At 37.8% G+C, this 16,023-nt stretch overlaps 1 protein-coding gene across 1 annotated transcript in view; it reads right to left on the bottom strand.

The window, feature by feature from the left end:
* Positions 1 to 15,522: 15,522 nt before the first annotated feature.
* Positions 15,523 to 16,023, bottom strand: part of LOC105032664 (polyol transporter 5) — a 2,578-nt gene continuing 2,077 nt past the window's right edge. Inside the window, 1 exon segment of the mRNA XM_073260964.1 lies at positions 15,523 to 15,557. Coding sequence (XP_073117065.1) covers positions 15,523 to 15,557 — 35 coding nt within the window.

The raw sequence follows: 16,023 nt of genomic DNA, 5'->3' as shown, positions 1-16,023 counted from the left end.
CTTTCAGTGCCCTCGCTTCTTACAAAAGAAGCATTCAACTTGACTCTTATTAGGCTTGATCTTTCTGGTCTGGCCCTGCACTGATGTCCCAGCCTGAAATGATCACCTTCTTCACTTTCTTCTTCTTGTTCTTCTTCTCTTTCTCAAAGGGTCAAGAACCAGAAGCTGAACCTCCCACTAAGTTCACCGACTCCTTGTGGAGTTGGTGATTCTTTTAAAGTTCTGAAGCAACGCTAGAATCCATGGTAGTTTACTTCAGGCTTTGTCATTCTATAATGAGTGAGGAATGGGAGATAAGACTTGGGCAGTGAGTTCAGTATTGCAACTTTCCCAAGCTGCTCATGCAAGGGAAAGCCGATGTTGCTCAAATGCTCCATCAGCTCGATCATGTACAATACATGATCAGTGACAGAGGCACCATCCCGCATATTGGTGTTGAAGATGGCACAACTAGTCTTGTGCCTCTCCATGTCATCGGGTGTGCCAAAGGCATCCTCCAACACTTGAAGCATGTCCTTTCGTTGAGACGTCTCAAATCTGCGATTGAACTCGTCGCTCATGGCAGCCAGCATGATGCAGCGCACCGTGATCAATCACTGAGCCACTTCTGGTAAGTGTCTCTGATGTTCCACATGCATTGGCAGTTGGCTCCTTAGGTGCAGGATCCATTATCACATATACGATCCGTTCATGCTCCAGAACTATCTTCAACTTTCGGTACCATCTATCGAAGTTGGATCCCATCAAATTTTCACTATCCAACAATGATCGGAGTGATAGAGAAGTGGCCATATCTGCACAAAGAAAAACTATAACCTAATTAGTAATTGATTCATTAAACCTAAAGATTTGGACTTTAATCAAAAAGTTTCTCTCCCACTATTTTATTCGAATTGGTAGCCTCTACCTTCAATTCGAGGAATTACCCTAATTTCTTAGTGGGTACTAGAATCCACTTATACTACACACAAGCCCAACTTTGGTTGGCCAACCCATGTACATCTTGTTAGATGTGTGCCCTAAATGCCAGATTGGCTGACACATTCCTGTACAATGTAAGGGCAAATTTATAATTTTGACTATAAATGAATAAAAAGGTTATTCTACTATCACATTGTGTACATTGTGTCTGTGATACATCCTTTGAGTTAGTAGGAATGTTAATTCATATTTTCAAGAGTTGAAAATTTAAGGCATGAATTTACATAACTAACTCATAAACAGCTCCTGATCATAGGATCATCATGAAGATGGTGATCGATCCAGAAGGTTGGTGTATGATCGCTTCCTTAGGATAGATGTGTCTTGAGTCTATGGTGTGGAGACACCGAGCGAGAGTATAGGTATTCATTGAGAACAAGAGTACTGAGCGTGACCACCTCGAGCAGTCATAAAAAAGTCTACCTTCTCATCGATGACTAGCTCCATGCTGCAGCTGTGTGTCTAGTTCTTTGACCTGAGGTGCATCGACAGTACACCTTAAGTGTGTTATAGTTTGACTATACCATAACTCGATCTCCTAGCCATTCGAAACCCTGAGGTATATGTTGGCTGTAGCATATTCATTGTAGGAACCAGATCGCACCAAGATGGGATCTATCAACTTCGGTAGATAAGAGGAGTAGTCCTATGATGATCAAAAGATTGAGTCCTTTAGCCCATGGCATGGTAGAGTGAAATAATGGAAAAGAGTTTTCCATTGGGGTTTCACATCGGACTCGGATCGATCGATTTATTTATATGACTGATGTTGGGTTTGACGAGTTCACCTTAACCCTAATTCAGTCGGACTCATGATAGAGAACTCAATCATACAAGTAGCTGCACCGAGAGGTTCGTCTTCATTTTGATGGATTGCCACCATATACTGTAGGTATCACTGGTGAATTTTGAGAGCAATTAGAATTATCTTGATGATCGATCATTCTAATTGCCTAAATTAGAAGAGTTCTGATCCATCGAAAGGAGTTTCGATGATGTCGATAATGAGATCACGATATGTCTCATTACCATACGAAATGAATCTAACTGCGTCACACAAATAAGAGTTAGGGTCTGGATGTCATCAATTGAGCTAGTCCAGTTCGATTGATTTGGATTAGATCCAATTAGGTTCAAGAAAATCGTGCTAGCACACGATTGAGCCTAACTTTCTCCTCGTGCAATCTTTTTCATCTCGACTGAGCCAAATGTGATTTGACTCACCCAGAGAACCTTGAGAAAATTTTTCTCAACCTGACTGGAGCCAGTCCAGCTCAAAAAAGTCTTATCTTAATTCATGAGATGAATTTAAGACAACACCTGCCAATTTCTATCACCTACCATTTTCATTTTAGGACATCGATCAAACTTTGACTTATGGATTTTAAACTGAAGGTGACTTGATAAAAGGTCATTGGAGAGTTTTTGTGGAGTGTCCACCTGCTAAATTAGACCTCAAAGTGGGTGCCAAGATCAGATTGGGCATGTGCCCCAAGTGGATAAGGATAGAGTCCCATGAGATGAGGACTCTGATCTCTTGATCAACTTGGACTGTGGGGTGGCAATCTCACTGTGCTTATCCAGTATTAGCACCAACAGTAGGAGGATTGTACGGATTTTATCTGATATGATTAGATGACATCACTCCATCAATCAGAATTTTTTTAGAATTAATTAGAATTTTTGATTGGTCGAATGATGTGGCACTACATAGCGCAGCAGGGTCTATTTAAACCCTGTCTGCGCCTAGAGTTTAAAGATTCTACTCAATACCCAGTAAAAATGAGATTCCCCTCCACTTCTCCACATTCCCTCTACTCCTCTCTCTCCCCTCTTCATGTCCAAGAAGTTGGGCATCCATCTGGTGCTTGTCCAAGGTGTGGTGGCTCCCTGATCAGAAGGCTGTAGGGATTTGTCGAGAAGCTGCTGCTCCAGCTTCAGAAGATCTTTTGAAGATCTTCTAGATCAGATCCAGATCTAATTTTTAGAGCAAAGATTCATGAGGAGAATATGATCTAGATCCTACTCGAGTGGATACCGGTAGAGGCTAGGTGACTGCATGGCTATTTTAGAACCTCAGGCATTGCTGCGATCATCTACAGGGTAATCTAGTTACCCTAGAGGTATTTCTCTAAACTTCAAGTTTTAGATTTAATTTTAGATTAAATATTAGATAATAAGAATCAGATCTAATAGACCTTAGATCTAAAATAATGTAAGATAATTTTTTTTAAAAAATATTCTGCCCCAGATCTCATTAGATCTGGAAGATCCTACAAGAAAAAAGCCGATTTTTCCTTCAACTGGTATTAGAGCCAGGTTGATGGCTCTATTTCAGATCTAATTTAGATCTTATTTTTATTTTTATTTATCTGATATTAATGGATTTCAGATATCATATCAGATATGATTGGATCTGAAATCAAAAAATTTAAAATTAAATCTAAGTAGATCTAACATGTATGAGATGCATGACTAGACTAGGAATAGTTTAAACTATGAATAGTTTTGAAATTTTATATTTTAATATGATTAAAATATAAATTAGATCTAATTTATTTTTTTATTTTCGAATGTTATAAATATTATATTCAGATCAAAAAATAGAAAATAAAATTTAATTAATTCATAAGATTAATCTGCTGCATGCCTAGACTAGTTGTAGAATTATTCTAGTAACTGTTTAGAATAGATTTTATATTGAATAATTCAATTTAAATCTTATTTTTTAAATATTACATGTGATGTATCAGATCTGAAAGCTTGCTAATTAGATCAGATTTTAATACATGAGATGTATGCAAAGCATGTATAAGTTAAATCTGAAATTATATATGTGATATGTAACTTAGATCTAACTAGTTTTGTAGTTAAATCAATATTTTTAATTAAGGTGTTCCTCATGGCCGTCCGGTCATAAGAACAAAGTAGGGTTTAAGACCCTCTCTTCCTATTCAATGGGGTATTCTTATGGCGTGTAGGGGTGCTACGCGTTCATCCTTAATCAAAAATTAAAATTTACTTTTCTGTAAAACCCTAGATCCTGAAACCCTAGGATTTATTTACATATTTTGCTTATGAACCCAAGACTTAATTAATGAATTAAGCTTATGAAATTAAATTAGGTCTAAAATTGAGAATTTCAGATCTAGGTCAATTTCATAAAATTGGGTTAAGACTTAGATAGCTCAATTAGGTTTAGCGGTTGATCAAACTGAATCAAAAATTGATTAGGTGGGATCATGAAAGTTAATAATTGACCAGCCTAATAGGATTAAGTCTAGGTCTATATCGAATTATATTTAGATGTGACTCGATCAAGTTAAGACCTAATTTGGCTCAGTGGTTAGAGTCTGGATTGTAGACTAACCCAATTGGTTCTGGTTCGATAATTTGGTGTCTAAGATAAGTTGGGCAGATGCGATCGACTAATTTTTAATTGGGAGCTACTCGACTCGAATACGTTCTTGCCAAGTTAATGGCATATCCCTCCCACCGATCTCACTTATCTGGCCATATGTGTCGATCCAGTTCTGATTTGAGGTGGCTAACAATTCGAGCTAGCCCATGTCATTAGGTTAGTCATAATTGTTATGACTATGTCAAGTCAAGTTTAATGAGACCTAAATCAAATCTCTTTAAGAAAATATTAAGTCTAAGATCTTCCACCATTGTGGATGTGCGGGCCCTTCCTAGGGTTGATTGTTCTCGACTGGTTACAGTAGTTCCATTGCACTGGAAAGACGCAACCATGTCCATTAGGCATTGGATGCTACGGATTAGAGGATGGGTTGTGCTCAATATTTCGGATACGGTGAGGGACTCAATCAGGAATCTAGTTCGTGCAAATGGTGGGTCTGACTTAACTAAGGATTGGAGCAATATTTCGGACACGGTGAGCTTCATGAATTAGAAATCAAGTTTTAGGTGCACCATGATTAGAGAATCATTGGACAAGAGTTGTCCACTCATCGGTTGACCCATCACCAATAACTATTAAGTGAGGTGATGAGCCAGTCGGTGAGACTGCACCACCCACTAGAAATTATTAATCATGAAGATTTTCACATCTCTACTTAGAGAGTGTAGGGATCTGAGAAAATAATGAGAGCCTAATTTATTTTAAAATGAAATCCCTAAACAAATTGGTTAAGTCTGATTATAAAATCTAACTAGAAACTTTTGACTCTCTATAGGAAACATATCTGCATCCAACCCCCTGACCAAAATATTAGACACCCACAGATTGACTGGCTCAAATTTCAAGGACTAGTTGAGAAACTACATAATTATTCTGGATTCTGAGAAACTGACTCATATCTTGGACCAGGACCCACCTGTCATACCAGCACGTCCGACTGCTGAACAAAAAGTGTCTCTGGAAAAGTGGATGGATGAAGATAACAAAGCCAGGTACTACATGTTGGGTGCAATGTCTGATGACTTGCAGCGCCAGCATGAGAATATTATGACTACCCGCCAAATGTTGGCTCACCTACAAGAGTTGTTTGGTGAACAAAGTCGCGCAGCCAAGTATCAAGTCTGCCAAAGATTTTTTAAGGCTAAAATGCGTGATGGGCAGTCAGTCCAAGATTATTGTTTGACAATGATCAAGGACCTTGAGGAGCTTGAGAAGCTCGGTATCATCTTAGACAAGGATTTTCAGATTAATGTGATCCTTCAGTCCTTGTCCGAAACATATGGTCAGTTCATCATGAACTTTCATATGCATAAGATGCAATGTACCTTGGCTGAGTTAATGAACATGTTGCTTACGGCTGAGCTTTCTTTGAAGAGTTCAAAAGGCTCAGTCTTTACTGTGGAGCGGACTTCTTCCAAGAGAAATTCTTTTGGAAAGAAAAAAAGTCTGCGAAGAAGCAGAAAGTGGATGGAAAGAAGAAGAAGACGGAACTGAAGAAGAAGGCTGCTGAAAAGGAAAAATATTTCCACTCCAATTCAGACGGCCATTGGAAATGGAACTATCCTCAGTACCTGACCACCCTGAAGAACAAGAAGGATGGTCCTTCTGGAGATATGCTCGTTATAGAATCTAATCTTACAGTTTTCTTTGCATCCAGTTGGGTACTTGACTTTGATTCTAGTGCTCATTTGTGCATTTCTATGCAGGGTCTTGAAGAGAGTAGGAAGCTGAGGAATGGAGATATGATCCTACGCATCAGAAATGGAGCAAGAGTTGCTGCTGTGGTCGTGGAAACCTACCCTCTGCGATTACCATTAGGCTTAGCACAAGAAGGCTATGTGATTATCTTTCATAAGAACTATTGTAACATATTTTATGAAAATAATAAAGTTGCAAATAGTTTTCTTATTAATGGTCTCTATCAGCTACATATTGATGTATCTATATTTCATATCGAGCAAAATGTGAATGCCATGGGAATTAAAAGGCCTAGAGATAGTCTAAATGATAGGTATCTATGGCACCTAAGGCTAGGTCATATAGTGGAAGATAGGGTTAACAAATTGGAGAAATCCGGGCTATTGAGTCCGTTGACTTCTGAGTCATATCCAGTTTGTGAATCATGCCATCAAGGCAAAATGACTAAGCTTCCTTTTGTGGGACATGGGGAAAGGGCCACAGACCTACTTGCCCTAGTACATACGAATGTGTGCGGCCCATTTGATGTGCCGGCTAGAGGTAATTATATCTACTTCATTACCTTTATCGATGATATGTTTAGGTACGGGTATGTGTTTCTAATGAAAACATAAGTCTGAAGCCTTTGAAAAGTTCAAAGAATTCAAGCATGAGGTAGAAAAATAAACAGGAAAGCCCATTAAGATTCTTTGATCAGATCGAGGAGGTGAATACCTTAGTCCGGAGTTCTTAGACTATCTTAAAGACAATGGCATAGTCTCTCAATGGACTCCACCTGGAATGCCACAACTCAACGGGGTTTCAGAATGGAGGAACCGGACCCTATTAGATATGGTCTATTCCATGATGAGCTTCACAGACCTCCCTGAGTTTCTTTGAGGATATTGTCTCATGACAGCAATATATGTATTGAATAGGGTTCCCTCTAAAACCGTTTCTACTACACCGTATGAGATATGGCATGATAAGAAGCCAAATTTGAGTCATCTCAGAATTTGGGATTGTCCGGCTCATGTCAAGAGATAGCAGGCGGACAAGTTAGAGTTCAGATCTTTTAGAGCTCGATTCATAGGATATCCTAAAGAGTCATTAGGATACTATTTCTATATTTCAGAAGATCATAATATGATTGTGAATCGATATGCTATTTTTTTTGAAAAATAGTTCATTTAAGATGGTGGCATCGTAAGAATAATTAAGCTCAAGGAGAATATCTCCCAAGAGCAACGAGCTAAAGAACCTGAGGAACCCAATCAATTAGAACCAGTCCTAACACAATCTCTTCCACCTCGTAGATCGACTAGGGTTTTCCATCCTCCTAAAAGGTACTTAGGTACTATAAAAGAGGATGTAGAGGAAATGTTTCTCACGAAAAATGGGGCACATGGTGATGAACCCAAGACCTATGATGAGGCAATATCAGATATTGACTCCGAGAAATGGTTAGAGGCAATGAGATCAAAAATTGACTCGATGAACTCAAACCAAGTCTGGACCTTGGTAGATCCACCTGAAGGTATTGTACTTATTAGGTGTAAATAGATCTTCAAGAGAAAGATAGTTGCAGATAGGAATGTGGAGATATTCAAGGCTAGGCTCGTAGAGAAAGATTATAGTCAGTGCGAAGGCATTGACTATCAGGATACCTTTTCGTCCGTAGCCATGCTAAAATCCATCCGCACATTGCTTGCTGTTGCAGCCTATTTCAATTATGAAATATGGCAGATGGATGTAAAAATGGCATTCTTAAATGGATATCTTGAGGAAGATATCTATATGGAACAGCCGCTTGGTTTCACATCCAATGATGATGATCACAAGGTCTGCAAGCTGCAAAGATCCATTTATGGAGTTAAGCAAGCATCTCGAAGCTGGAATACTCATTCAATTATATGATCAAAATGTTTGATTTCATCAAGAACGAGGAGAAATCATATGTATTCAAGAAGATCAGTGGGAGCGCAGTTGTCTTTCTCGTACTGTACGTAGATGACATCCTCCTGATTGAGAATGATATTTTCATATTGACCTCAATCAAAATATGATTGTCTAAGGAGTTCTCTATGAAAGATCTAGAAGAAGCATCCTATATACTGGGTATTAAGGTCTATAGAGATAGACCAAATAGGATGCTAGAACTTTCACAGAAGATGTACATAGAGGAGGTGCTAAAAAGGTTTAGCATGAAAAACTCTAAAAAAAGTTTAGTACCTTTTAGACATGGCATTCATCTCTCCAAGAAGATGTGCCCTAGCACACTTGAGGAGATTGAACGCATGAGCAAGATCCCTTATGCTTCGGCAATAGGAAGCCTCATGTATGCCATGCCATATATACGACCTGAGATAGCCCATGCTGTGAGTGTCATAAGTAGATATCAGTCGAATCCAGGTGAAGAGCACTGGACTTCTGTGAAATGTGTCCTTAAGTACTCGAGAAAGACTAAGGATATGTTTCTAGTCTTTGGGAATGGAGAACTCTAGGTTCAGAGATTTACAGACTCAGACTTCATGCCTGATATAGATGATCGAAAGTCGACATCTGAAAATCTGTTCATTTACAATGGTGGTGCAGTTAGCTGGAAGAGATCCAAGCAGATGGTGATTGCTGATTCCATCATGGAGGCAGAGTATATTGCTTCATCGAAAGCTGCGAAGGAGGCATTCTGGTACAAGAAGTTTGCCGCAGAGCTTGAAGTGATGCCATCGAATGCCATCCCTCTTTACTACGACAATAATGGCACCATAGCCCTAGCTAAGGAGCCAAGGTCTCACCAGAAGTTCGAGCATATCGAGCGGCGATTCCATCTAATCCATAATACCTCGAAAAGAGTTATGTCGAGGTTAAGAGAGTCGACTTCACAGATAATATGGCAGACCCACTGACAAAGCCATTAGGCCAGCAGAAGATCGAAGCCCACCTTGAGAAGATGGGACTTAGATATGTAGTCAATTGGCATAGGTCAAGTGGGAGTTTGTTAGATGTGTGCCCTAGATGCCAGATTAGCTGACACATTTCTGTACAAATATAAGGGCAAATTTATAATTTTGACTATAAATGAATTAAAAGATTAATCTACTATCACATTGTGTACATTGTATCTGTGATACATCCTTTGAGTTAGTAGGAATGTTAATTCATATTTTCAAGAGTTGAAAATTTAAGACATGAATTTACATAACTAACTCATAAACAGCTCTGACCATAAAATCATCATGAGGATGGTGATCGATCCAGAAGGTTGGTATACGATCACTTTCTTAGGGTAGATGTGTCTTGAGTCTATAGTGTAGAGACATCGAGCGAGAGTACAGGTATTCATTGAGAACGAGAGTACTGAGCATGACCACCTCGAGCAGTCATAAAAAAGTCTACCTTCTCGTCGATGACTAGCTCGATGCTGCAGCTGTGTGTCTAGTTCTTTGACCTGAGGTGCATCGACAGTATACCTTAAGTGTGTTATAGTTTGACTACACCATAACTCGGTCTCCTAGCTATTCAAAACTCTGAGGTATATGTTGGCTGTAGTATATTCATTGTAGGAACCAGATCGCACCAAGATGGGATCTATCAATTTCAGTAGATAAGAGTAGATGATGATCAAAAGATTGAGTCCTTTAACCCATGGCCATGGCAGAGTGAAATAATGAAAATGAGTTTTCCATTGGGGTTTCACATCAGACTCGGATCGATCGATTTATTTATATGACTGATGTTGGGTTTCACGAGTTCACCTTAACCCTAATTCAGTCGGAACTCATGATAGAGGAACTCAATCACATAGGTAGCTGCATCGAGAGGTTCATCTTCATTTCTGATGGGTTGCCACCATATATTGCTAGGTGTCACTGGTGAATTTTAGGAGCAATTAGAATGATCTTGATGATCGATCATTTTAATTGCCTAAATCAGAAGAGTTCTGGTCCATCGAAAGGAGTTTCGATGATGTCGATGACGAGATCACGACATGTCTCATTACTATACAAAATGAACCTAATGCATCACATAAATAAGAGTTAGGGTCTAGATGTCATCAATTGAGCTAGTCCAGTTCGATTGATTTGGATTAGATCCAATTAGGTTCAAAAAAATCATGCTAGCACACGATTGAGCCTAAATTTCTCCTCGTGCAATCTTTTTCATCTCGACTGAGCCAAATATGATTTGACTCACCCAGAGAACCTTGAGAAAATTTCTCTCAACCTGACTGGAGCCAGTCCAGCTTAGAAAAGTCTTGTCTTAATTCATGAGATGAATTTAAGACAACACCTGTCAATTTCTATCACCTACCATTTTCATTTTAGGACATCGATCAAACATTGACTTATGGATCTTAAACTGAAGGTCACTTGGCAAAAGGTCATTGGAGAGTTTTTGTGGAGTGTCCACCTACTAAATTAGGCCTCAAAATGGGTGCCAAGATCAGATTGGGCATGTGCCCCAAGTGGATAAGGATAGAGTCCCATGAGATGAGGACTCTGATCCCTTGATCAACTTGGACTGTAGGGCGGCAATCTCACTGTGCTTATCCAGTATTGGCACCAATAGTAAGAGGAATTATAGAAATTCTTATCTAATATGATCAGATGACATCACTCCATCAATCAAATTTTTTTTAAAATTAATTGGAATTTTTTGATTGGTCGAATGATGTGGCACTGCATGGTGCAGCAGGGTCTATTTAAACCCTGTCTGCACTTAGGGTTTAGAGATTCTGCTCAATACCCAGCAAAAATGAGATTTCTCTCCACATCCCCTCTACTCTTCTCTCTCCCCTCTTCACATCCAAGAAGTTGGGCATCCATCTGGTGCTTGTCTAAGGCGTGGTGGCTCCCTGATCAGAAGGCTGTAGGGATTTATCGAGAAGCTACTGCTTCAGCTTCAGAAGATCTTTTGAAGATCTTCCAAATCAGATCCAGATCTAATTTTTGGAGTAGAGATTTGCAAGGAGAAAATGATCCAGATCCTACTCGAGTGGATACCAGTAGAAGCAGGCGACTGCGTGGCTATTTTAGAACCTCGGGCATTGCTGCGATCATCTACAGGGTAATCTAGTTACCCTAGAGGTATTTCTCTAATCCTCAAGTTTTAGATTTAATTTTAGATTAAATATCAGATAATAAAAATTAAATCTAATAGACCTTAGATCTGAAATAAAGTAGGATAATTTTTTTTTTAAATATTCTGCCCTAGATCTCATTAGATCTGGAAGATCCTATAAGGAAAAAGCCAACTTTTTCTTCACATCTAAGGGTAGATTCATAACCAATTATTTCTTTAAATAATTTCTAGTAATTTTAATTTTATTTCAGTTCCTAATCAGTAGGCTTTGGCCTCCACTGAAAAGATCTGGTTAGGTCCAACCATTAACATGACCATACTTGGCCCATCTAGCCAATGAATGATTAGGCCCAACTTTGGTTGGCTAACCTAACCACCGTTTAGAAAGATGCAGTCAAGAAATCATATTATGAATGATAATTCAATCAGCCGATAAGCACCAGGCCTTTGGGCCTCTAATGATTATCCAACTGATGGACCCATTATCATCCACTTAATGGGAGACTATGATCTAGTTATCACCATAAGTATTTTATTTTAAGGACCTAATAATTTTAGAAGATTTAATTGATTTAGAGGAGGAGGTTAGATGAACCAGCTTATCATGATCCTCCCACTGGCCTCACCAAGTCAGCTTAAGGGAGACCATTAAAAGGACTGGTCTAGGAGCACCTAAATCAGTCACACTAATTTACCTAGCTGACATGGGTCAGCTCGAATAGTCAAGTGATCCGATCAAAACATAATGTCGCCAAAAGGTCAAGTTCGATCGATGGGAGGGTCTGCCAAAGCTTGCCTCAGACACCATCAGAAATGGTCAGGTAAGCAGGCTCCCAATTAAAAACCACCGGTCTGGTTTACCTTAGACACCAACTAGTTTAATTAATTTCGATTAGATCAACCTAACAGTTCGTGCTAGACAACTTAGTCAAGAATCAAGTCCATTTGGTTCTCGTTAAAGGCATGGACTTGACCAACTACAATTATTATAATTGATCTAGAGAATCCTTGACCTAATCTAAGACAACAATTGATTAGATTTAGTCAATTCTCTAATTAAATCCATCTTTAATCTAACCTTAGGTCTAACCCAATTAATGGACCTAATTTCCACTAACCCATTAACCCAATGTGTTATGGTTTGTGTCTTAGGTTCTTCAACTCACAATCCTAGAACCTAATCAAACAACTTCTTAATTCTCAATTAAGTTTTGGGCTGAGGGTTGGGGTTCGACTTTTCAAAAATAATTTTTATATTTATAAAATATTTTTGCCACATGGTTCTACCAACCAAGTTGTATGTTTGATTCATAATCAAAATGCAAGTGAAATAAGTATGAAACTACTTTAGATCTAATCTAAACAGGTTCATGTAATTGAAATAATTTCAACTTTAAACTATGCAAATTTCTCAGACAAATATATGATGGTTCTTTATGCGAAATTATTAATAAAGAGATTTTATTTTAGATTTAAATACCTTTTAAATCTAATAAATCATAAATTTAATCTATATCACATCTAACAAATTTATGATTAAGGATAGATCTACATAAACTAAGATAACCTTTGCACTGTAAGGGGTAAACCTTAGAGTAGAACAACCTACAGTTTGTGATTAATCTAAAAATTTTAATTTCAGATTTAACAATCAGATTATAAATTAAATCTAATATAAGAAATAATCTAAGCATGTATAAATAATCATGTAACAAACAACCTAGATTCTGATACCAATTGAAGGAACCAGATCTAGGGTTTCAGGGTTAGATCTTGAAACTTTTTCAAGATCAGGCAGTGGAAGACTAAAATAAATCAAAATTTATCTTATAAAATTAGAATCCTTAGATATAAAATCTTATAACATAATTATTATATGATATTAAATTAAAAATTAAAATATAAAGAGCAAAAACTACATGTTGATCATGTCAACATATTTCTATACTACATTTAATGTATGTAAAATATAATAGATCATATCTATTACCTTGCAAGTTAGACGTTATAACTTTGCTGATCCAGGCTTGAGGATGATGTTGTGAGCCGCACATGCGTCCGGCCTCTAGGAGTCATCCACATGAGCCCAAGAATCACGATCAGAAGTCTTGGTACAAGAAATGAGCACAGTATATTAGTACTGTACTGATCCTTCTTTGATAGTCAATTAGATACCTCCTTCTTCTTGATTTGGACTCTTCTAAAGATGAGAAGTAGGAGAAAGAGTTTTAAATATGAGACACTCTCAGAAAACTCACAGATGGAGGAAGGGAAGAGGTGAACACAGCAACCCTAGAAGAAGACCTTCTTCTTCTTCTCTTTGCTCTCACTTAGATACCTAGTTTTGTGTCTATTATATCTTCATGCCCCCAACACTCTTTCTCTTTAATTTTCATATGCTCCAAAGGTCTCTCAATTCTCTATAATCTATGAAAATTTCAAGAATAAATTCATCTTAAATAATGAGATATGAAAAGTCCTTGTCTAGGTCAAATACCTAGTCAAGAAAAATCCAAACAGGGCAAGACAAGTGGTGCCCAACTCTTGGAGCCCCCTTCTTCTTTTTCTACTATGGACCACCAGCAAAGGGTGTACAATATGTGCCATAAAGCCATAAAAATTGCAAAAAAAATCTAGGTAAAATCAGTGCCATAAGGAAAGAGTTTGAAATCCAAACTAATTCCTACTTTGACTTGGTCCACAACCACATTCCATGTAAGAGAGAAAGAGTGGAAAGCTTTGGGTATGCGTGAAGGCCTGGGAGAGAAGGTTTTGTTACACAAAATAAGAGAGAGTGGCATGGGGGGCTAAGGTGGCGCAAGGTGGGATCCTAGTCTTACTAGGATTCAATCTATGACTTGTTCAAATTTAGATTCTCAAACTAAATCAAACAAAAACCAAATGAATCTAATTAAAATAGGTCTTAATCCAATTAAGAACTTATTTAATTAGATTAAAGTAGATTTAAATCTGATTTAATTTTTAATCGAATTAGAAATTAGGTTGATCCAAGTCTTAATTGAACTAGGACTAGTTTTTTCTTACACTTGGCTTATCCAATAAATCAATTGGACTTGATCCAATCAAATCCAAATCAAATCTAATTAAATTATATTCAATTAGATTAATCTTAGCCCATTGACTTAATAAAATTAAGCCAATTAACAATCGAATTGCTAATCGATCCTCTTGCAACACTTGCACTAGGTTAAATGTCAATCATATTGATCGTTTAACCCTAGAACGATTTTAATTGTTGATCAACTATCCGATCGGATCATGAACTCTAATGTGTGTGATCTCATAGGTCTAAACCTAAGTCGGTAGCATAGAAATAAATTTTTATACCAATCAAAGTGATTATCTAACAATGGTACCCGACGGTCGGATAGGTCGAATGTGTAGCAACATCCTTAGAACCCATGCGGATATAGTTTCCATATAATTCATCTCTTTGACCAAAATACTCATAGAACATCTCAGAGTTCAACTGTCAACTCTGATCAGGTTGTCCACATTGTATTTCAAAATATCAAATCCATCTGATGGATTACTCTGGCCAAGGTTTTGCTAAATTGAAATACAGCGACTCATTCTTCTCCAACTCTTGGAGTGGTCAATCCCATCTTGATCGCACTCCGACTTCGCAAGTACTTGACTGTGCATAGAAGCCTTCCATCACTAAATTAAAAATTCAGTTAGTCTAGTACCAAAGCACAGTGAGTTGCTTGCAAGTCACTGAGACGATCTCAGGTCTAAGGGACACTTATTCCTATATCCCATCAGAGAATTCTCGACAGTAGAATGCTCTGGAGTTGGTTACGTTCAATAACGATGTACCTTTACATCTCACCTGTATGCCATACTAGTATTTCCATACTCTTTGGTTAAGAGGACAATCAATCCATATGGCCTACAGCAACCTATGCTCGATAGAAGCTGTCATTTTTATTAATAGGCTATCATTTGGTCGTGAACAGTTTTAAGAACTAATCGATAAATCCTCTCTTTATCAAACCTAAATAGTCCTAAGGACTTCATCACAACAATGGAGTTCATTAGAAAATGAAAACTTTTGATGAAAATGCCAAAAATATATTTTATTTATTAACAAATCAATTACAATACAAGATTGCTCAACCGTCAACAGGTTGACGATTGGCTTTTAGGACATATTTCTCAACACTTTCAGATAAGGTGATAATAGCAAGAATATGTTTGGTATGCTGATGGGATCTTGACTCTTTAGCTTGAGCAATGACTCCAGTATTGTTGCAGTATAACAAGACGGGTCATCAATAGAGGGTGCCACTCCGAGCTTGCTAATAAATTTTTGTGACCATACAGCTTCCTTCACAGCATTAGATGCCGCAATATACACCACTTTGCAAACAATCTGCCACAGTATTCTGTTTAAAATTTTTTCAGCATATTACTCCATCATTTAGGATAAAAATATAACCCGACACACTCTTACTATCATCATGTCTGACTGAAAGCTGAAGTTGGTAAACCCCACAAGTTTCAAGTTAGTTTCACCATACACAAGCCACTGGTCCTTAGTATTTCTTAAATACTTAAGAATGGTCTTTATGACCTTCCAGTGGTTTTCACCTGGATCAAACAGGTATCTACTTACTATCCCTAATGAGTATGCCATGTGTGATCTGTACATATCATGGCATACATAATAGAACCTACTGCTGGAGCATATGAAACTCTACTCATACGCTCTCTCTCTTGAAGTTGTCTGACAATCTCCTTTCGAAAGAGAAATTTCTTAGCCTATCAGAAGATAGCCTTTCTTAAAATTCTCCATGCTGAATCATTTCAACATGGTATCTACGTGGATTGAAAAAAAT

The sequence above is a fragment of the Elaeis guineensis genome, chromosome 7, assembly GCF_000442705.2.
Source record: "Elaeis guineensis isolate ETL-2024a chromosome 7, EG11, whole genome shotgun sequence".
Taxonomy (NCBI): Eukaryota; Viridiplantae; Streptophyta; class Magnoliopsida; order Arecales; family Arecaceae; genus Elaeis; species Elaeis guineensis.
The sequence above is the reverse complement of the archived record's forward strand: the minus strand, read 5'-3'. Positions and strand labels throughout refer to the sequence as shown.